Below are 24,172 nucleotides of genomic sequence, written 5' to 3'. Positions count from 1 at the left end.
TTTTAATGGCACTAAAGAAGCCATTTCTTCAGTGACATTATATTCATCATTAATACCTCTAATAAAAATAGCAAGCGGAGGTGTATTTGAAGCATCAGTGCTGTCATCCATCGCCAAAGCATAAAATTTAAAATTAGCAGCTCTACTCTCCAAACTTGTTTTGACAGATTTTCAATTTCTTCAATTTGCCTGGCTGTAGTCTGGTGAGACAAACTGATTTTAGAAATATCCTCCTTTTTTTTCAGGGCAAATTATATCTGCCTCGCTTTCCATACATTGCTTAATAAACTCACCATCAGTAAATGGCTTTGATTTTTTTGCTATTAAATATGCTACCACATAACTAGCTTTTACAATAGAATCCTTTTTGTTGAACAATCTTCCTTCATCCGTAATTTTTTGGGGGGGGTTCTGTTTTCTTTTGAGACGTTGTAGAAGCCATGCTGGAATTAAAAAAATAATAGATAAGGGACTATATTTATTTTTATTATGAAAATTAATTGACAGGAAAATAGAAAGCAAGGTTTGGGCCTTTCTACATCTTGGCGGCCGATGCAGCGCAAGGTAGAGCCCCGATTGTATAGCTAAAGCGCGGCGGGCAATGCATGAGGCATGGCCGAGGTGTAGAAGTACCATTAATAATCAAATAAGAATGCTTACCTGTCTTCTAAATAACATTAAATGCCTATAGTTTGCAATGGTAGATTGAAATATTACTGATAATCTCTGCATTTCACTTGCCAAGTCACCACAAGCACATGTAACATCTGATGGTATCCATTTGACTGTCTGCGCTTAGAAGATAACACACTGGAAGCAGAACACTGCCGTAAAACTGAAATACATGCATACAAATAGCGAGAGTATACGTACATTTATTTTATGTGACATTGTGACACGACGTTGTCATCTACAAAGTTCACACTTGGGAACCACGCAATCAAGTTACCAAAAAAATCGCCAAAAAAATCTCATAATGTTTTAAGTAAGTTTACAATTTTGTGTTGGGCTGCATTCATAGCCATCCTGGGCCATGTGCGGCCAGCAGGCCGGGGGTTGGACACCCCTGAATTACACCAAGACTAAGATACTTATTTTCTCCAAAACGGAGGAGTTGTAACTTAGGCAGGCAGCCCATTGAGCAGGTTATTTAGATATCTAGGGATAGTTTTTCAACCTTCAGGATGCAGAAATGCCCACTTGGACTATGTATCTCATCATGCACAGAGATCTGCATGAGCTATCCAAACTGACTTTTTTCCAGAGGACCACAATTTATCCCTGCTGCAATTAAGTTGTTTGCAGCTAAAGCCCAAGCACAATTGCTATACGGGGCTCAAGTGGGATGATAGAACAGCTTGGTTACCTTAGAAAGAATTCAAACAAAATTTCTAAGAAACATCTTCCAGGTTACCTGCTGTGTTCCAAATGCTGTACTTCGACGGGAAGCAGGAGTCAGTAAACTCGAATCTAATCTCTGGATAATTATCTTTACCTATTGGCTAAAATTACATCACAACCCCAGTGGACTGACCCATCTAATATTGGCAGATAGCTTCAAATCCTCTTGGGAAATAGCAATCCAAAATTAACTGAGTCTCTATGGTTTCTCCAGTGATGCCATCTTAACCTTAGAGTCAGTTCAAGCTAAATCAATGTTAAGACAAAAGATCTTAGATATAGAAAGCCAAAGAGAAACTGCTGCATTTTCTCATAATATAATTGCTAATAACCAAATCTTAGCGACTAACCCAGCTTTGTATTTATATCATATTACAGTCCCCAAATTCAGAAGAGCCTTATCTCTCACCCCATTTCAGGTCCTCCACACAGCTGTGTTGGAAGGGAAATATAGGAAAACCCATAAGAAACCTGATATTGGCCCTGGGTGCCATAGAAACTATAGCCCATGTTCTTTTGTATTATCAGTCCTACAGGGACATTTGCCACTAGTTCATTACCACCTTTTATTTAAATTTCCAGGGCACTCTGATCATTTTTATTTGCATTATCTGTTAAACAACCAAGATAAACGTATTTCTTTAAAAGTAGCAAAATTCTGCTATGTTCTGTGTAAGCTACGTCCACAAATGGTCGCCAACAGCTATTGATATTAGGGGATAAATTTGCTTTGTTTGTTTTATAGACTGCATTTTTATTGGACAATGACCAAAATAAAGTTTCTGTCTGTCTGTCTGTCTGTCTGGTCTGCCTCTGCTTCCCCAAAAATATCCTTGAACTCCTCATGTTTAGCTGGCAGTTCCACAGATCTTCTGCCACCCTAAGAGATTCGGGGAACAACATCAGACCCATGATGTGAGCTTGACATTGAGGGGTGGAGAAACACAGTTGGCCCACAAACCAAGTGATCTGTGGAACATGGGCTTTTAACCACAGAAGACCCAGGACTTTGGGGAAGTGAATTGATGAAGCTATGTAGAGTTGAGCTGTTTTCAGTGTTCCCCAATTATCACACACAGTGCCACTCTCCTGTGAGTCACCAGGCTGGAGGCTGGAGGTTAACAGTCAATGGTTTCCACTTACAAAAGAAATGGAGGCGGGTCTAGAGGAATGTAACATTGAACAGCAAGTTTGGTGTTCATAATGGACTACTGCAAGATGCTCTAGGGTTTGCCTATCCAACTTTACCAAATGCATTTGCACTCTTGCTGAGCATCAGGAAAAATTATTTACTTTGTTACATCCTTGTGAATTTTACCTTCTTGTTTTTATTCCATATTGTAAATCCAATTCTTGGCTATGTGTATTTATCTTTAGAATAACTGTTTTATGACCATACTAAAATTTAGAACAAGAATCAGCAGGGTGAGATTCTGTAGACACAATATGTGCTGGGTCCATATGTATCTGTGATCAGTAATATTCACTTTTTTTTTTATGCCATTGCTCTAGGTATTTCTTCAATTGCTTCATCTCCTGGAACTTGTCAGTAAATCACAGGACACTGAGGCATCTAGGACCGATGAAAGGCCACTCTAGAGCAATTGTGCCCAATCCCCTGGCTGCCTCCCAATTCCAGATTAAGAGATATCCCATGATGTCAGCCCTATAAGATAAGCCAGAGTCGAGCACCAGAATCATGAATACTAAACAATTTTTATTTTAGGGTTAGAGTAACAGTCTCTTGCAACTCTGAATATGTCTCCCCCTTCTCTTCCTTGATCCTGAAGAGAACTAGGGAGGGTCCAGTCTGAGATACTTACTCAAATTATATTCCTGCTATGGGCTCTTACCTGCCTTGGCTGTGGCTCTTCCTTTTCTTCCTCAAGGTTATTCTCACAGCTCATAAAAAGTGGGCCTCTTTTATAACAAACAGGACTGGAAGTAATTATTTGAAAGGAACAGGACTATCTCATCTCTGACTGCTGAGATTTATTACTAAGATTTATTAAAATTGAAAAAGTAACAGCATATGAATCTAATGAGTATTTTGGAAATAAGTTTCAGATGAGGATATATATTATCTATTTATATTACTCTGGAAACTGTAAGTTTGCTTGCTTTCTCATGTGTTTGTGATGAACTAGAGAAATACCATTCTTCTTTGGAAGAGAGCTAGAAGAAAGATGGTACCCAGCCTCCTTCCCTCCAACCCATTCCCTCAGTCTTTCCACCACCACCAATTCCATCTTAACCAACTATCCACACAACCACTCTAATTCATTCCATCTACCAAAAGCAGGTTGCTGTTTCTTAAGTACTTCAACTGACCCAGCTACAGTACCAATTCAACCCATGCAACATGCCATAGGAACCTCTTTCTTAACCTTCCATCCCCCCATAACCCATCATGGACATACCCCTCCTCAGACCTTCTCCCACATAGCCACAAAAACAGGTGGGGCCCACCATCTCTCTCTCTTCTTTATCCAGAGGAGGCTCTCCAACAGTGTACCCTGCCTTTCATCCAGGAATTCCAATGATAATAGTGCATCCTTCCTTGCATTTTTCAAACTCTGCTTCCTTCTCTCTCAACGTCTCAGAGATCATCCACTTCTATCCCAGGCTGCAGGAACCCCCAGCGAAGCCTCCTCTATTTTCAACCACCAGAATTGGTGGTACCAGCCATGTTTCCTCCCAGTTTTCATAACATGAGAAATGAGGAGAGACTGCTATGGCCATAATATTCAGGGTAATATGCAAGCAATGCCATGTATTGGTTTTTGTATTAATAATATCTGTGATAAAATATAAGCAGTTTCTTACCTCAGTGTTATTAATTTTCTCAGCTCTGTCAGTGCTTTAAAGAAGTCTTCCATATATCTTTCCCGTAAACTCCATTCCCTAAGAGGGAAAGACATTTTTGCTCTCAGACTGTGATTCAGTGTTTCCAATTCCTCTACTTTTCAAATACACTTGGCATTCCAGTCCATTTGTCAAGTAACCACAAACAAATATACTCATGTTGTAGTACGGAAAAATAGTGATAGAAAAAGGCCATTTGATAGCATTGCTTAAAGGAATTAAGATTTGGCATGGCATTCTAGATACAAAGAAAAGGAATAAGCAGAGAAAATATATCAGGAAACTCTAAGTGCCACAACTTAGAACTGAGAAGGAATGTCCAAATGTGACACACTCATGCACATGTGCATACCACACTCATACGTGGTCATATCTATTCATATTCAAAGGATAATCATTGCCTACAATTACAAACAAATGGGACTGTCTCGATCGCTGGCTGAGCTTCATTTTATTTTAGGCAAACATCACTCTGGTAGGAATGCCTTCTTGCCTCTGCTGATGTGATGGATGGCATGAACTAGGAGGATTCTGGAATGGAGCTTTAAGGTTGTAGGGAGGGAGGTGAGACATTCCAGGGAAAGCATTTCCTTAGCCCCCAACCAGAGCATGGGAAAGTAAAAAGGAGGAGACTGGCCCCTCCCTAAGGGCATCAGGGTTATAGTTGCTGTTGTTGGGAGTTAGTCTATAGAGATACTGTCTATTAGGTGTAAGCTAATAAAGAAGCTAAGCTGATTCTGGATTGTCTCGCTGTGATTCTTCTGCTGGACCTGACAGGTCACTGGTTACTGCCTCCATGGACATTTTTTAGTTTTTTTTTTAATTGTACAAAATCACTGGAAAGGCTGGACATTTATAAAAAACAGGTTCACAGATGGAATAGCAAATAGTGGATCCTTTTTTAGCAATGTAAAGTTGACAAGAGTGTCTACAAAAGGTCTAAGTGGGTCTACAAAAGGTCTAAGTAGGTGTTGTCCAAGACACCTCCCCACAAGTGATGGATTCATGCTTGCTTCCCTAATACTGTTATGATTCTATCAGTCTTCTGAGTCAGGGGTTGAAGGGGGGACCAGACTGATTGTCGGCCTGAAAAGCAAGCAGGCAATCAGGCACCCGTGACAGCTTCAGGGGACAAAGAGTCAGAGCAGATGAAGCCCAGTTCAGATAATGGGGGACACATTCTGGCAGGGAGCCTAGTCAAGGACACCCTGGGAGCTACGAAGGGCTGAGTAAAGGCAATCAGTACATCTCCTTGAAAGAAGGCAGCAGTGCACCTAATCAAGTCATGGCATCCCATGGCTCTATATGAGAGCAGCTCCAGATCCTCTAGTCTCCAGATCCCAGTCCAGACATTCAGACTGGATCATGGATTCTCTGGTGCTTGAATGCTGGACTGTTACAGACAACTCTGATGATACAAGTTCCAAGACAAGTTCTGAAGATTAACTGCTCTGTTAGTCACTTTATTCCTGGGCTATTATCAAAAAGACAAAAATAAGGAAGGAACTTAAGAGTTTCAGAGAGCTGTTAGAAGAGACAAGAAGCTGTACAGGTAGTCCTTGGGTTATGATGGCAATTGGGACTGGGATTGCCATCCATAAGTGATGCAGTTGCAAAGCGTGATGTCATGTGACTGCAATGCTTAGTGATGGCAAACCCGGAAGTCCCAGGAGGGGTGAGGGGATGCCACAGCCAGGTGGGGTTATGTGGGCAGGTGCTACAGAGCACGGGCGTGCCAGAGGGAGGGCCGACAGGGGCTGGAGGAGGGCCAGTGGAGGCCATGGGCAGGTTGGCAGAGGCTGCAGGAAGGTAGATAGGAGCTGCAGGTGGGTCGGGAGGGGCCACAGGTGGGCATAGATTTGCTGTGTGTGGGCAGGCAAGGAGTACTATTGAGTATGAGAGCCCTGGGATCTTGTACTCCGTAGCGGGCTCCTTGGGAGAAAATGCAGCAGGAGCGAGTTACTGGAATGACTTGCAACCTTCTCTGCTGGCTTTCCCATTGACTTTGCTTATGGGAAGCCAGCAAGGAAGGGCACAAATGGCAGTCACGTGACACAGCTTACTGTGACATAATTGTGATCCAGGCATCCTAGAGCCTAGATCGCAATCACATGACTGCAGGGATGCTGTGACGGCCTTTAACGATCTGCCACTCACAACTCACAACTTCAGTAATTCTCCTTGCAACCAGTAATGGTTCAAAAGAAAGTTCATTTACTGAGAACAAGTGTACAGTTCCAAAGCATAGCTAAGACTGAGTCTGCACATGCCAAAAATTGCTTTTACCCTTTTTCTTTCTTCCCCCATGCACCCCCTTAATCTTCTACAGTTCTCACACTCTTATTGGGATGACCTTGAACACCGCTACATCTGAAGCATCCGCCTAAATGACAAATGGTTTATCCAGGTTGGGATGTTTTAAAATAGGATCCGCCGTGAACAGGCATTTCAACTTTTCAAATGCTTCTTGGCATTCCTGTGACCATGTGAGCGGAGCCCCGGGCTTCGAGGCTTTTGCTTCATCCTTCCCCTTAGTTTTTAATAAATCAGTGAGGGGGAGCACCACCTGTGCAAAGTTCAGAATGAACTGGCGGTAGAAGTTAGCGAAGCCCAGGAAACTTTGAAGCTGCCACTGCGTTCTGGGAACCTCCCAGCCAATCACATCCCACATCTTGCTTGGGTCCATTTCAATTTCCTTACTAGATATCCAGTAGCCCAAATAGTCAATTTGTTCCTTATGGAATTCACTTTTAGACAGTTTAGCAAACAGCTGAGAGTCCAACAGTTTCCTCAATACTTTCTTCACCAATTTCACATGCTCCTCCATATTTTCAGAATAAATCAGTATGTCATCGAGATACACCAAGACCCCCCGGTACAAGTCCTCTTGCAGAACCTCATTAATGAGTTGCATAAATACTCCCGGGGCCCCCTTTAATCCGAACAGCATGAGTTTGTATCGGAAACAACTGAGAGGGCAATTGAACGCTGTTTTCCATTCGTCACCCTCTCGTATTCACACCTGGAAATATGCGTCCCATAAGTCCAACTTAGTGAAAATTTTTCCCTTTGACAAGTGAGCTGACAGGTCTTTCATCAGTGGCAAAGGGTATCGATTATTTTGGCAAATAGCATTCAAGCCTCTATATCCATGCAGAGCCTTAATGAACCATCTTTCTTTTCTCTGAATAGCACCGGTGCTGCTATCTGGGATTAAGTAGGCTCAATAAATCTGCTCTGCAAGTTTTTATCAATAAAATCCCGCAAAGCCCCCAGTTCCTTAGGAGTCATAGAATACATCTTTTTAATCGTGAATTTACCTCCGGGTTCAATCTCTATGGCACAGTCACTTGGCCGATGGGGGGGGGGGGTAGTTGGTCCAACTCCTTTTCACTAAATACCTCTTCCAAGTCTTGGTACTGATCCAGAATCAAAGCCGGCTCCCCAGGTACACTCTGATTCACTGTCTCCATACTCGCCACAGCCACCTCTACCCGTGACGATTTTCCGGCAATCCCTCTCACCCTTGTACCATGCCCATGTGGGAACTCTAAGCTGCTTTCGTCCCAGTCCACTGTGGGGTTCCTCCTTTTCAACCAATTCATCCCCAAGATTAATGGATGGGTTGCCATGGGAGTCACCAGGAATTTTATAGTCTCTCAGTGCGTTCCCATCCACAGCTCGAGTTTCTCTGTACAAAACTCCACAGGACTCCCCCCCACACACACACACACTGGAGACCCATCCAACTGAGAAAACATCACTGGGGTTTTGAGTTTCTTTACCCTCAGTCCCAACCCATGAACAATTATGGAATTTATTAAGCAATGGGAACACCCCGAGTCTATGAGAGCCCTCAGGTCCGACCTATGATTTGTCCTCAGCACCCTCAGCTTCACCCACATGTTGCTGGGATTCACCCCTGTCTCCTCGCTCTCCGACTCATCCCCTGATCGATCTTAACCCCCTGGGAAGGACACCTGCTTTCGGATGTGTTTTAAAGCAGGCAATTTTAATTTCCTGCCAACTGTTCCTCTCCTTCCGAGGACTCAAACTCAGGGCTCAGCAGCCCCTCCTTAGCACTGGTAGCCATAGTCTCCTTTTTCCCTGGCTTCATAGGTTTTGTCGACTTCTGCGCTGTCTTCTTCCGTCCAATGTCCGATTTCCCTTGGAGGCAATTAGCAGCGAAATGGCCCGACTCTCCACACCTGAAACATACCTGACGACCTCTTTTCCCATCTTGGTCATTCTCCTTGGGCTTGATCCTGGCTTTCTTGACTGCTGCCTCCATTGCTCTCAAATGGGTTCTCGCCGCCGTCAGCCATTGCTCCTCCACCTCTGCTGCCATAGCACTCCATCCATCAAGGGTCCCTGGGTATCCCCAATTCATCACATCAAGCAGAACATTGGGTTGCAACCTCCGCTAGAAGAACTCGATGAGGAGCCCCTCTGGTATGTCCAGAAGCTTCTGCGCCAACCCCTTGAACTCAAATGCAAACTCAGACACCATCCGAGTCCCTTGCCGGAGCCACTCCAGAGTCCTTGCTTTCAGGGCTACAGACAGGTCCTCGAAGCATTTGTGCAGGGCTGCCAGGAAGTCGTCCAGCTTCCCCAATGCCGGAGCTTTTGTGTAGTGCATCCCCACTCCACCGCCGTGCCTTCAAAATAACTCTATACATAGGAAACCTTCTCGACTTCACTGCGGAACAACGCCCCATAGCCTTCCATGTAGATCCACAGCTGCCAATTGTTCGGCATCTCCTGTGAATTTCATGGAGATACCTCGCTGCTCTATCGGGCTCTTCTTCGACCACCTGGGTACGTAGTCCTCATCTTCTTCACTGGACGTCTCACCTTCGGCTGATCTCTCTCCTGCCTCCAATAATCCAGGAGTTGCTGCTGTCTCCCTTGCAGGGGGGTGAGAGGCTGGCCCCTAGCATCCAATTCAGCGCAGCTCTCATAGCCCGCACATCATCTGCCAGTGAAGCTATTTGAGTCTCCATTTTTCCCATGCATTCTTTCAGTGCAGGTCCCCATTCTTTCCTGGCCGCCCCTCTCGCTGCCAGCCTGGTTGCCTTTGAGGACTCCACCGGGACCTCCCGCTGAACGAATTTAACCTCTAGCGGGACTCCTGAGGAACTGGGGACTTCCTCCATTTCCTCGATCACATCATATGCCATCTTGTTGCTCGGTGGCACCCCAGTCAAAGCGATCCTTTGGACTTTCCTCAAGGCAATTTCTTCCTCAGCAAAAGTCCTCATGGGAGTCTTAGCAAAATGTAACGATCTGCCACTCATAACTCACAACTTCAGTAACTCTCCTTGCAACCAGTAATGGTTCAAAAGAAAGTTCATTTATTAAGAACATGTGTACAGTTCTAAAGCATTTCTAAGACTGAGGATGCACGGGCCAAAAGTTGCGTTAACCCTTTTTCTTTCTTCCCCCATGCACCCCCTTAATCTTCAACAGTTCTCACACTCTCTCGTTGGTATGACCTTGAACATTCCTCTTTCTCTGATAACAACCCATCTGCCTCTAATGGTCAATTCTCTTGGTCACCCTTCCAGATTCGTCCAGAACCCCCCCCCCCCAATATCTTCTAATGGCAGAACCGAGGCAAGCAAGCAAGCTGACAAGTAAAGTGGTAAATTGATTGTGAGGATTCTGACATGGCTATAGCTTCAATGATCAGTCGTTAGTCCATTTTTTCAATGCTGCTGTAACTTTGAATGGCCACTAAAGGAATGGACGTAAGCCAAGGACTACCTGTCTTACAACAACCTCTGTAAAGACACTAAAGATGGAAACAGACATGGAAAAACAGGGAAAGTTTTTCAAAAGATCTCCGAACTCAGAAGGAGCTTCCAACCTCAAATTAGTATGCAATTGTTAAAGGCAGTGTTGGGCTATATATAAAATGATCACATTTTTAAATGTCATTATTTATTTATTTATTTATATTTGTTACAGCTTCTAGATCACAACAGCAATTGCCTCTCTGTTCTTGAGCTGAGCTGAGCTGAGCTGAGCTGAGCTGAGCTGAGCTGAGCTGAGCTGAGCTGAGCTGAGCTGAGCACTTCCTGGTGATATGACTATCAGGTTCTTAAGATCAGGAGGGATTGATTGGGGTTGGTCTGACCAATGGACAACTGCTCCTTTTTAGTGAATAGTCCTTCCATGCCCACCCAACCCAAGCCATATCTTGTCCCAATTGCTAAGGATTTGAGACCCCTCCTTAACTAAGTTGCCCAAAGACATTTATGCATACTACTAAGTGGCATTTTTTTTGGCCCAGTACTATATTTAAGATAGCAGGTTAGAGAACAGTGATGGCAGGATCATAAACTGAATTAGATGTTCAACAGACTTTCAAAAATACTTACTCATTTTGTAGTGGAAATAGTTTTTCCTCTATCAATGCAAATACAGAGCCTCCAATCATGAAATCCTCCAAATTCTGGCAGTGTTGTACACAATAGACCAGGATCATCAGCTCCATAATTGAGTGGCATTTATAATCTATTGCAGTCACATCATACAACGCATTTTTTACAAAATTGTCATCTTGTGTCTCATATAAATAATGAAATATTCCTTCCTCTAGACAGGAACGAATTCCCCTTTTTTTAATGTTATTTTTCACCCAGTCTAATAAGAACTCTTTATTCTTAGGAGAAATTTTCCATCCAAATTCTTGTTTTAACCGTGTCATTCTTTTTTCTTCACTTAAAAAACCAAAGAGGAAGCGAACTGTCACTGTTAAATCAATCCTGTCATGTAGAGCCTGTTCTAATAGCGTCTGCAAATTTTCATTAAGATTTTCAGAATGCTGCTCCTCTCCCTCTTCGAGAACATAAAACAAAGCAGCAAAAAACTCCTGGAAGCTTAAGTGAATGAAGCTGTAGGTTTGAATACAATCAATGTCCCTTTGAAAGATGCTCTCATTCAGAAAGAGGGGGAGGGAATCTTCCTGATTTAAACAGTGCTTCTTGACATCTTCTTCCGTAAAGAGTATTTCCTGTTTCCAGAGTCCTTCTGCAGCCAAAGAGCACAAGCCTTTCACATTTATTCGGACATCCTGCTTGGATTCTTTATGGTGAAACTTTAACAAACTGGAGAGATACAGCATATAGACTGCAGTGAGGGTGTAGGGTGTCTTCTGGAGATCCTTGCCTCTCTCCATCTCTTGTTTCATCACAGTGCAGACAATCCAACACACAAGGGGAATTACGCACAGGGTAAAAAGGGTATCATTTTGTTTTACAAGTCCAAAAGCTAGCTTTGCTTGTTCTTCATCCTGAAAGAATCTGTGGAAGAAGTCCACCCTGTCCTCCACTGAAAATCCCAAAATCTCAGCACAACGCGAGCACTCCAAGCAACGACTGAGAGGCTCTAAAGCTGTGGGTCTTGTTGTGATTAGGAGGTAGGATTCAGGAAGAAGCTTTTTTTTAAATAAACTGCTCAGAAGGATTCTCACTGGCTCCTTCTTCCAAGGGTCAGTACAAAGCTGGGCTTCAGGCTGATCAAATGAAAATCTTAATTCATCAAACCCATCAATTATAAACAGGAGCTTCTCTGGATCATTCAGTATCTCTTGAATTGTGTTTTTCGTTGCATGACTGTTGGGCCATTGTTTAGAAATTATTTCCACAATACTACTCTTCTCTGAGTCTGCATGGAGGTTCATCTCCCTGCAATGAATATAAAAAATGTAGTTAAACATGTCCTGATAAAGGTGCTCAGAGGCCCAATCAAGCATAATTTTTCTTGCTGTCATGGTCTTGCCGATTCCTGCAGCTCCTTGCAACACAACCACTTGTGGAATTAGTCCATGTTTGTCAGGGTGAAATAGATTTTCAATGGTGGCAGAAGAACTGGATCTCGTATTCATGATTTCAGCATGTTTCTTTCCCGAAGCCCAAATTTCATGCCCTCTTGCTTTTTCAGATCGATGATAATCTATGATGATTAGTTTTGAGTATCTCTCATTTAGATGCAAATATTCACCAAGACGAGAATTAGGATCCTTTATTATTTGAAATTTTATTTCAATATGCCTTTTGTAGCCTAAAAGAAGGACATAGGACATAGGACATTAGAAGTCTTTAAAACAAGGCCTGCACAAGCTATTCTATGAAGCATTTTGCAAAACACTCTATGGATCTGCTCCTTGAAGCTGCAAAGCAGTTTCAATGCTTGAAATCTTGGCATGGATGCTTGGAAGTTAACTAGACAGTTCCAGTGGGATCACTGGCAAAATGAAGGCTGGTTTATTGAATGATTTGCACGAGTACAAAAGTATGTTTTAGACAATAGAATCGTATTATCTTTCTTATAGCAAACTGCAATTTAAGTCTACTTAGAAATACATCTCATTTAAATAAATCTCTCTAACAGATTTACTCCTAGATAAGTTGTTATACCATTTCAGTCTTAAACATTTTAGAGTGTAAATTAGAAGTGATATTCAGAATATGATTTCGACCTGTAATTGGCATTGAAACCTAGGGCTGAAATTGCTACTCCAAATTCACTGCTCTGTTGGCAAATGAATTTTCAGAATCCTTTGAAGAGGTTTAAAGTATGACTTTCCTTTATTGTGATACTGTTTTCACTTTCTTATGTTAGACACTGAAAAAACCATCCTGGAGTTTTCAGCAGTAGGGTTTTTCAGGTGACCAATACCTCTAACAAACTCTTGCACAGGTGCGGGGGGCAGGGGCGGGTGGTAAGACACAACCATGCAGAATTAACTTTGAACATAAATCAGTGATCTTTTGAATAATTGCTGGCTTACCAGATGAATCTGGCCTTTGGTGAGGAACGACATCTGAAATGGAAAATAGACTGGAATGTATTTATTTACTTATTTATTTATTTACCCCATTTATTAAAACCACCATCTTTCCCCAAATAACTCTTGGCTATATAGGACAAAGAAAAAAAAATGAAGCAAATAGAAAAATTGTATAAAGGCATGTGTAGATACATAGACAAAAATGTACAGATGAGCACACACAGCCAAATGGAACTGAATGCTTGATGAAATAAGGACTTCCCAATATTCCAAAATACAAAAAGAGAAGGTGCCATTTGGACCTCTGGGAGAAGCAGGTTTCATAATATAGGGTCTGCGCCAGAGAAGACCAGCCACCTCATCCAAGTCCCATGAACTTCACTGAGAGGATTAGGCACGTAGAGGATACTGTGGCAAGGCAGTGATTGTACCGTAAGAGCTGTATATGAAATCGCTAACACTCTGAATCGGGCCTGGAAGCTAATAAGAAGTGAGGCCAGCAACCTCAACGTTGGTGTTACTCTGCAATGGCAGGGCAGTCCCACCAGCAACCTCTGCATTATAGAGTAACTGAAGCTTCTGGATTATCTCCAAAGACTCTACCATTTGGTGTGTGTGTCCCAGTCCAACTACATGGTGATCAGGGTGTAGTTAAAGTCTCATTAATCCTGGCTAAGGCAGGGGCATAACTGGCACACCAGGCAAAGCCGGGCAAAGATCCACCTGGGCAAGGTTTTCACTTAATCTTTAAGCAGGAGCTGTGACTCCAGGAGCACCCCCAAGTCATGGACAAAGGCCTTCAGGGGGAGCATGACCTCATCTAGAATAAGGACCAGGACTAGAGTTACTGGAAAGCCCAGGTGCTTACTGACAAGGAACACAGTTTTGGAAGGGTTTAGTTTGACCTTGTCCTATCCCCCCCTTCAAACCTCATCCAGTCACCAGATGCCAGTTCCGGCTGTCAGGGGCATTTCTTTTCAGCTCAAGGTGCAAGGCGTACTTGGACATTGTCAGTTCTAATGACACCTCACTGTTACAATGATCTTACCCAACAGCTTCAATTAGATGTTAAATATTAGAGCAAAAATCACTGAGTTCTGTAGCACCTCCAATAGGAATGGTTGTGAAATCAGGCACACTTCCCCTGTCATTACTGACTTGAGCTATTCACTCAGGCAAGAGTGGAACCACCATAAAATGATGCTGCCAACACAAGCCCTGGCAGACGGTCCAGAGGAGACCAGGGAAAATGGTCTCAAATGCTGCCGAGAGATCTAATAGGACCATCAACCAACATGACAAATAATGTTTCCCTTTCATGACTAGGTCTGGTATATGATTGGCATGTTAATCCATTACTCTTTAACACCCCCCTAACTTTCCCTAAAAAAGGGAGGGGGGTTGAAGACTGGAGAAAAGTTGTCTTAAATTAATGATGCATAAATTAAGAAAAGGTTAAGTACATCACAGTCCTTTGGAGAGGGAACCTATTGCAATCAAATTCACTGCCCTGCCACCTAGGCACCCAAGGCTGCTGAGGTTAAGAAATCCACCGTTGCTAACATGGAAGCCACACAGGCTTCATCATTTCATTAAACAATAGTTTTAATCAAGGTCTTCTCTCACCACCAATCTTCATAGCAGCCTTTAGAATTTCTTTATTTGCAAACTCTCTAAAATGAGCTTGCACACTACCTCTTCAATGTTGTTTAGGGAATAAACTACAATTAAACTGCTTCACATATTATACTACACAAGGGGTTGGCAAATATTCTACAGCCAAGAGCAAATATTTACTTTTTTTTTTTTAAGTGGTCTGCAAGGGCCATTGGGAGGGGGCAGTGATATGACGATGCAGGCTGCCCATGCTTGTTCTAAGCGAGAAACCATATTTTATAGCTTATAGTAGTCATAATATGCCAAGCAAAGCAAGACTGAAGAAACCACATTGCAGCTTAGCATATTTTATTATATATGGAAGGGATATAGGAATTTCAGCTGGATTCCAAGACTGAAACTATTACAAAACTGTTGTCAGAAGTGGTGTTCATGGTTATAGTGGTATTTCAGAGGATATTCTTCCTACAAAAAGAGCTACAAAAGAAGACAAAAGTTTTGATGGATCCAGCCAAATTTTCCAGGGGAACTAAAAAATCCACAGATACCTTATAGAGGAACAAAGAGGAAAAGAAAAAAAAGTAGTATGAGCAAAAATGAAAAATAATGAGGAAAAATGAAAAATGAGAAGAATAAGGGAAGGGAGGTGAAAAGAAGACTGATCAAGAAGAAATAATTCTTGTTTCTTTCTTTTTACAGTACACTCTATTATGCTCTCTCTGTTACTGATGCTTTCTATATTTGTACCTAAGAGCACCTACAAAAGTCAGGAGTTCAAATATCCTCCCCTCACACTACTAAGTCAGACAAAGTAGGAGTCTCAGAAAGGGTCAATAAGGACAGAGAACTCCTCAAATCAGACTTTACTCCTGGCGATGAGGTGGACATGCCAGGCAGTTCTATGGCAACAGTGTGGAAGTAGTTTGATACTGCCTTCAGATGGTTCCCCCACCCCTAATGTCCCACTTTAACTTGGTATTCCCTAGTGGTCTTCCATCCAGGGACTAAGAAGTCCAACTTGCCTAGGTTCTGGGACCAGAGAAGGATGGCCAGGTGCTGCCATCTGCTGAACTAACCTGTGAAGCCCATTTAAGAAAAGCCTAAATTGACTGAGTCTTTAAGACCTCCTACGAAATCTGCAGTGAGGAGGGTCCCCAGATAGCAACTTCTTCCAGAAGGAGGACAAGGCCTTCTCTCTTGAACTGACAAATGGAAAATCCTTCTGATGTCAAGATGTAAAAAGGTTGAAGTTGATCTTTGGTCTCAAATCAATAATCAATGCAGTGAATGCGTGAAATTACCAGCTTACCCCCGTTAACCTTTCTGTGGCCATGTTCTGCACCAACTGAAATTTCCAGATCGTCTTGGAAAGGAGGCTATTACATTACACCCCCTCCCACCCTAAGTTGAAACTCACAAATAACTGAGCCAAGATCCAGTCTAGAGATACAGCTGCATTTGCTTCACCATCCTATACGAGTCAAAAGCCCTTTTGGCCACCAGTTGAGCTTTCCACTTAAGGGAGAGTCCAAGTGAGCTCGCAGAGTCAGCACATATGTTTTCTGAGGAGGGCCTTTAAGACAGGCTCTAAGCCCACACCCCAAATATTCGGTTTCCCACTCATAAGATATCTGACTTGTCTGAAGGCGACCTACTGGGCTTCTAGGTTCACCATCTATTACAAGAAGGCTTGTTTGTCTGGGTCATTTGCCAGCCCCTGCCCAAGCTCCCAGATGGACTGTGGCCTGCCTCAGTGCTCCTGGGAGAGAGAATGCTGATCTTTTGTCTTTGGCTCCATGTCACATTAGATGCCCTGAGGGCTCCCTCACTAGCAACACCACCTGTAACATTTCCTTTCAACACACCTAGAAATATGGCTAGAAAAGACATGGATTTAATCCAGTTTTAATATGACCTCCCTTAAATTTAGACCTTTGGACTACTTAGTTTGTCTGAACTTGGCTTATCACTTTACTTTGACAGTACAGTAGAATCTTGTTTAACCAACCCTCACTTATCCGACATTCCGTCTTATCCGACAACCCTAAAAAAAACACAACACGCATAAATTGGCAATAAGAAAAGTGTGCCGCTTGTTTGCGAGTGTGAGTGTACTTTCTTGTTGCTCCTGACGGTGGCGCTGCAACGCAGAAATCAATTGCAACAGGCGCAGCAGATCGGGGTTTGTTTTTTTTTAACCGCACTCAATCATTACTGTGTGTTATCCGACATTTTCGCTTATCCGACGTTCTGACCGCCTGTTTATGTTGGATAAGCGAGACTCTATTGTAATAGGAAAAATCAAAGGTGGAGTGACAGAGCAGATGCTTTCTTGCTATTAGAATCTAGGCTCAATAAAATTAGCATCTCAGGTTGGCAGGCAAAACCCCCATCTGAAATCCCAGGGAATCACGGGCTGTCCAACTAGACAAGAGTCAGAGAGACCAGATTCAATAGAAGGCAACTTCTTCAGTCCAGATGGACCTTAATATCCAGACTGTCCTCTAAAACGGGAACAGTATATTATGTGATATGTTGGCTTTTACCTTTTGGTGTATTTTCTTTGAGATTTGCAGCAACATTTGTCACATTGGCTTTTTCAAGGGCACTAATGCAGACTTCCAGAGCAAGATCTTCTCCATAATTATGAATCATGAGATCTACAACTTTTCGCTTATCAGCTTTCTCCAAACGGCCTCTAGGAATGTTGGGTTTTCCCTCATAGTCAATGTCTTCTAGCATCCACTTAAATTCTCCAAATTGATCCTCAAGGAGCTGATCCAATGCTCTGTAAAGTTTTACTTTCACATGGCTGTTCATGTTGATTACTATGGGTTATATCTGATCTAAAATTAAAAGGAAACAGTTAAAAATATTGTTCTTAGAAAATACAATGTTATAACGTTTATAGTCTCTTCTATCTTCACATTCATAAATGTATGCTACCTACAGAATAATAGTTTTAGAACAGAATATTTTCAAAGAAATAAGTTCTTAAGTATGACAGTTTTTGCAAAGGCAAGATACACTGGTAGGACAGTGTCGTCAAAGTGGGAAGGACCAATGCAAAAAGTATTGTTTATTTTTTTAAATAATATTTTTTATTAAAAGTCTGCCTGTCCCATCTGATCTGGCAGAGATGGCATGCTGCGGATCCCGTCTGCTAGAGAATTACATCTGGCGGGTCCCATGAGGCTGGTCTTCTCTGCTGTGGTGCCCACCTTGTGGAATCTTCTCCCCCCAGAAGTGAGATTAGCTCCACCCCTCTTAACATTCCTCAAGACCTGGCTATGTCATCAGGCCTGGTGCTCCCAGGGGACTGGGGAGATTTTACAATGGCTCCCTCGTTAATTTTATCCCCTCCTATTTTGTGTGTTTTTACAGGTTTTTTACAGGTTTTTTTAAGTGTAATTGTTTTTATGTATTTATTTTTTTAATTATTGTATGCCGCTCAATGTCACCTTGTGTGACATGATCAGCAATATAAATATGAAAAATAAATAAATAAATAATAAAAAGTTTTGACTGCAATGATAAAAGATACAGGTAGTCCTCACTATCCTACCATTCGTTCAGTGGTTTTTTGAAATTACAATGGCACTGAAAAAATGGACTTACAACTCGTGCTGGAAGATACGGCCATTGTAGTGCCCCCCACGGTCACGTAATCAAAATTTGGGTGCTTGGCAGCCCATCCACACTTATGACCGCAGGGGCACTGCAACTCCCCCCACCCGCCTATTTGCCCTCCATCTATGACCTTTTGGCTGCCTGCACAGTGGCACTAAGTGGCAGCAGCACTGGGGCTAAACTTGAGGCCTGAGGCCTTCAACAATCTCAGGCCAGTGGCATGAGGCATGAGGCAGCATTTCGCAGAGGCAGTGGCAGTGCTGGGGCTGAAGTCAAGGCCTGAGGGCAGTGGCGGCTGGCTGAAACTGCTGAAGGCCTCAGACCTCTACTTCAGCCCCAGCCCCAGCGCTGCTGCTCCTGAGTGCCACTGTGCAGGGCAGGCAAAAGGGCATAGATGGGGGGGAGGTGTTGCAGCGCCCCTGCAGTCATAAGCGCTGCAGGGGCAGCTGAGGCCTCCAGGGGCGGCTGCGGCTTTGTGCCACACTGCAGCACCCCCTGAACTTGCGCATGGCCTGCACCGGGCCTCCCCCAACCTCTGAGGCATCACTGCACTCCTTACCTGGGACTCTGTCCACTTAACGACCTGCAATTCTTGCTAAATGATGGTAGCTGGGAGTGCTGGGATTGCAGTTGCTAAGCAAAGCGGTCATGTGATAATTTGCTAGTAACCACATCGCTTAGCAACCTAAATTCCGGTCCCAATTGTGTTCAGATAGCAAGGACTACCTGTAACACAAACTAAGGAGAAAAAAATAGAAAAAGAGAATAAAAATGGCAAGAAAGCAAAATAGAAAGAAAATAGAAAGAAAAAAGGAAAAAAAACCTAAGAAAAGGACTATCCGCCCTCGTCACAACAAGTATAAACAGTTTCACTATCGGCTTCTGGGTGAATTGTGGGTTGAGCAGTTTGGAAGCCGAGATTTACAATGCCCCCTAAAGTGCTGTGCAGTATTAAAGATAGAAAAAAGCAAAACAGGGGGAAAAGAAGAAGAAGAAGAAGCTTGCCTTTTACTTCTCCCGCAGTTATGGACATACTTTCACTTTCTCACTATGGCAACCACAAGGAAATCTGCCAAATTGGGGCAAGAATGCAGGGGTTCATTAGAACAAATTACCAGTCACGCTATTTCATTAGGATTATTGCAGAAAATGCTTGAAGAATTTGGCACAAAGATGACTGCAACAGCTAAGAAGGAAATGGAAGAAGGAAGCCATGGAAGATGATTTCAGTATATGATTACTGCAGCGAGATTGTTATATGCACAAAGATGGAAAGATTCGACACTACCCTCTGTGGAGGAATGGTTGGTGAAGTTGATAGATTTTGCTGAAATGGATAAATTGACTTCTTTGACCAGGTAAAAGACACTATCTACATTTATTGGTGACTGGAAACCTGTTATAGACTTCTTGTGTAAAAATGAAAAAAAAATGAACTTTATGATTTGTGGTTTTGATGATTAGACAAGAGAAATTATGGAAAGAAGAGTAATATGATGTACCATTAGAGAGAGAGGTTGAAATATATTTTACTTATAACTGCTGTGAAGAATATTGGATGCCATTTCTTTATATTTTTTCTTAACTTTTTTCTTTTCTTGCAGTTTTTGCTTTTTCTTTGATTTCTTTCTTTTTTCTTCTTTTTCCTTACTCTATATTAGTTTGTGTTAGTTTTTAGCTTCTTGTTCAAAAGCTTTAATTTTTTTTTTTAAATCACTATCTCTTCACCTCCTCTTAGTTAACAATTAACAGATATAAAACTCTTCATCCTATAACTCAACTCTTAACTAAAGGCAAATCCAATAAACAACATGTTTTCCAATTTAGGTGCCAGCTAAAAGTCCAAACACAGCCCTAAAATAATTACATTAGTTATCAAATATAAAACTCATCATTCCATATTTCAGCTCTTAACTATGAGCAAATCCAACGCACGTCTTTTACAACCCAGGTATCTATAAGTCCAGACAGAAGCTGTCCCCAAAATTCTCAATTATAGGCAAGTCGCCCAGAGTCCCCTATTGTGGGGGAGATGGGTGGGGGAGAAATCCAATAAATAAATAAATAAAGTTCTATACACCATGTCTTTTCCAATCCAAGCATCAGCAGAAAGTCCAAACAAAGCCTTACAACAGTCAAATTAGTTCACAAATATAAACTCATCCTTCCATATCTCAAGCCTGACTGTAAGCAAATCCAATACACAATGCATTTTCCAGTCCAGATGTCAGCAAATCCAGAAAGAATCCCTGAGTGTAAAAACATATCCCATTTTAACCCTGATCAAACTTTATGTTCCTTCCTTTTACATAATAAATATTGTACTTTAATCAGATGATGATTATCCCATGTCTCAAACGTGTTCAAAACTTTAACAAGCCTTTTTTGTAAGTTGAGCAGGGAAAAATTACTCTCTTGAATTGGTATTTTTATTTCCTTCCTAATTTTTAGAGCCTCCTCTGATTCTTTTTGTATACCCAGTGATAAATTCTTGTTCATGTTATTCTCCATAATCACTTCTAGTGTAACAGCTTCTTCTAGTGCAACAGCTTCTTCTGGGAACAGGAAGATGATAAAAACACACAACATATCTGATACTATTGATTCAAAGTCCCGTTCCCACTCCTTGACAATATCTCTGAACACCATTATAAGTTGCTTATCTTGTTATGTCTCCAATATCAAAAATATTTTTTCTTTCTTTCCCATGAAAATACATTTATTCTTTAGAATTAATTTCAAATTATTATTATTATTATTATTATTATTATTATTATTATTATTTATTTGACTTGTCCCCGCCCATCTCCCCACAACGGGGGACTCTGGGCGGCTTACAACAAACTAAAATCGGAAATACATAATTAAAAGATTATAAAAACCAAAGTTACAAAGAGAAAGATAAAAAGGCTAAAAAATCCAAGAGGCCGATAGAGGCCTCACCAGGCTGCTAAGGGGTCAGCCAACCCCATTTTTGATATCCTCCCTCCCCGCCCCAGGCCAGATGGCAGAGCCAGGTCTTCAAATCCCTCCAAAAGGCCTGGAGTGAGCGGGCCTGTCTCACCCCCAGGGGCAAGATGTTCCAAAGGGCGGGGGCTACAGCAGAGAAGGCCTGCCTTCTGGACCCTGCTAATCGAAGTTTTTTTACTGCGGGGATCCAGAGCATGCCCTCTCTATGAGAGTGGGTGGGATGGGTTGAAATCATGGGGGCGAGGCAGTCCTTCAGGTAACCTGGCTCCATGCCATGTAGGGCTTTAAAGGTGATAACCAATACCTTGAATTGGACCTGGAAGCAAACCGGTACCCAATGCAGCTCACGGAGCAAAGGTGTTATATGGGTCCTTCTTCGGGCCCCAAAAATTGCTCACGCGGCCACATTCTGGACCAGCTGAAGCTTCCAGATACTCTTCAAGGGTAGCCCCATGTAAAGCGCATTGCAGTAGTCTATCTGGGAGATAAGGGCATGAGTGACTGTTCGCAGGGCATTCCGATCCAGGAAAGGGCGTAACTGGTGCACAACCCAAAGCTGTGCAAAAGCCCTCCTGGCCATGGCTGCCACCTGCTCTTTGAGCAGGAGCCGTGAGTCCAGGAGGACCCCCAAATTCTGCACTGGGTCTGTCTGGGGCAATGCTACCCCATCCAAGACCAACAATGACAACATCCCGGATACAGAGGAACCATAAACCCACAGCCACTCCATCTTGCCAGGGTTCAGCTGGAGCCTGTTGTTCCCCATCCAGACCCTCACAGCCTCCAGGCACCGTGAGAGGGCGGTCACGGCATCACTTACCTCACCAGGGATGGAGATATATAGTTGAGTATCATCAGCATACTGATGATACCTCATCCCATGATGACGGATGATCTCACCGAGCGGTTTCATATAGATGTTGAAAAGGAGTGGAGAGAGAACTGAACCCTGCGGCACCCCACAATGGAGGGGCCGAGGATGGGACCTCTCGCTCCCTATCACCACTGTTTAGGATCGGCCCTGGAGAAAGGAGGTGAACCAGCACAAAACTGTGCTGCCCACCCCCATATCCCTGAGCCGTCCCAATAGGATACTGTGGTCGATGGTATCGAACGCTGTTGAGAGATCAAGGAGAGCAAGGATGGTCGCACTTCCACCATCCCACTCCCGCCAGAGATCATCCATAAGTGCGACCAATGCCATTTCCGTTCCATAGCCGGGCCTGAAACTTGATTGATAAGGGTCCAGATAATCCGTTTCCTCCAGGACCCTTTGGAGCTGCAAAGCCACCACTTTCTCAACCACCTTCCCCAAGAAGGGGAGTTGGGAGACTGGACGAAAGTTGTCCAGTACAGTAGGATTCAGGGAGGGCTTCTTGAGGAGGGAGTGCACCAACGCCTCTTTAAAGGGCGCTGGAAACACTCCCTCCTGCAAGGATCCATTAACCATCGCCTGGATCCAACCACATGTCACCTCCCGAGCTACTTTCACCAGCCAGGAGGGGCATGAGTCCAGATGACAAGTGGTGGTCCTCACAGTCCGGAGGATCCTGTTCACGTCCTCAGGAACCACAGGATCAAACCATTCCCAGATAACTAGGCAAGAACGATCCCCTGGTATCTCTCCAGACCCTGCACCATGCTCGGAGTCCAACCTGGAATGAATCCGAGCGATTTTATCCTGCAGGTGCTCTCCAAATTCCTCCGTGCAGCCCTGCAAATGAACCACCACATCCCCCTTACCAAGGAGGGACCTGGTGATCCCATCAGGACCGCTGGGCGGCACTCTGCAGACACAATAAGGGCGGAGAAGTATTGACGCTTTGCCGCCCTTATCACCACGATGTAGGCCTTAATAGTGGTTCTAACGTGTTCGGTCGGATTCAGTCTGTGTCTTCCTCCAGTGGCGCTCTAGACATCTCTTAACCCTCTTCAGCACCCTCAACTCCTCTGTAAACCACGGGGAGTGTCGGGGCTGATGTGGCAAGAGAGGCCGCAAAGGCGCGATCCTGTCCAAGGCCCTGGCCGTTTCTCTATTCCAAGCAGCAGCCAGGGCCTCCACTGGACCATGCAGCAGGTCCATGGGAATATCCCCCAGCTCCCTCTGAAACCCTGACGGGTCCATCAGGTGCCAGGGGCGGACCAATCGCATGGGTCCTGCCTCCCTGCAGAGGGGGGTGGCATAGGAGAAACTCAGGTCACCAGGACGTGATCTGACCATGACAGTGGGGAAAGCTGTACATCTCCCCTCAGATCGCTTTGCCATTGCTCAGACAAGAAAACTAAATCCGGCATGTGGCCACTTTCTTGGGTTGGGTCCCGCACAATTTGAGACAGGCCCATGGCTCCCATGGTAGCCATGAACTCCCGAGCTGCCTCCGAGGACCGTCCCAGGGATGGCAGGTTGAAGTCCCCCAGAACCATAAGCCTGGGGAATTCCACCGCCAGCCCCGAGACGGCCTCCAGCAGCTCAGGCAGGGAGGCTGCCATGCAGCAGGGAGGCTGGTACAGTAGCAGGACTCCCAACTGTTCGCGGGCACCCAACCTAAGAAACAGTGTCTCACAGCCAGAAACTTGTGGAGCAATGCCCCTGAAGGCCACTAGAGAGTCTCGGATGACAACAGCCACTCCTCCTCCCCTGCCCTGGTATCTTGGCTGGTGCCACACCATAAACCCAGCTGGGCACATTTCCGAGAGGGGCACCCCCCCTCGGGCCCCAGCCAGGTCTCGGTGATACATGCCAGGTCTGCCCCCTCCTCAGTGATCAAGTTACCTATGATGGGGGCCTTGTTTTTAACTGACCTGGCATTACGTAGCAGCAGCCGGAGGCCAGGGCCCCTATGAACCTGCTGGCCAGGACCTGGGAGTGAGCAAGGGGGGTCAGAACATGCC

General features: G+C 43.8%; 1 protein-coding gene across 6 annotated transcripts in view; it reads right to left on the bottom strand.

The window, feature by feature from the left end:
• Window positions 1–24,172, bottom strand: part of LOC103056824 (NACHT, LRR and PYD domains-containing protein 12-like) — a 68,394-nt gene that overhangs the window by 26,209 nt on the left and 18,013 nt on the right. For 4 of the 6 annotated variants that reach the window (XR_015797132.1, XR_015797133.1, XM_088146158.1 and 1 more), the window contains exons 2-5: window positions 17,227–17,526; window positions 13,064–13,096; window positions 10,650–12,333; window positions 4,228–4,305 (exon numbers count right to left, since the gene is read on the bottom strand). Coding sequence is in view for 3 of the 6 variants with exons in the window: in XM_088146158.1 (XP_088002284.1) it covers window positions 4,228–4,305; window positions 10,650–12,333; window positions 13,064–13,096; window positions 17,227–17,500 (2,069 nt within the window). In the remaining 3 variants the exon portion in view is untranslated. Of the gene's footprint in view, window positions 1–293; window positions 4,306–10,649; window positions 12,334–13,063; window positions 13,097–17,226; window positions 17,527–24,172 lie in introns of those variants that run through there. The other 2 variants (XM_088146160.1, XM_088146161.1) reach the window with 2 other exon arrangements.

The sequence above is a fragment of the Python bivittatus genome, unplaced genomic scaffold, assembly GCF_059951505.1.
Source record: "Python bivittatus isolate LINGU-HERP-01145 unplaced genomic scaffold, Pbiv_v1 ctg000480_np1212, whole genome shotgun sequence".
In the NCBI taxonomy this organism is placed as follows: Eukaryota; Metazoa; Chordata; class Lepidosauria; order Squamata; family Pythonidae; genus Python; species Python bivittatus.
The sequence above is the reverse complement of the archived record's forward strand: the minus strand, read 5'-3'. Positions and strand labels throughout refer to the sequence as shown.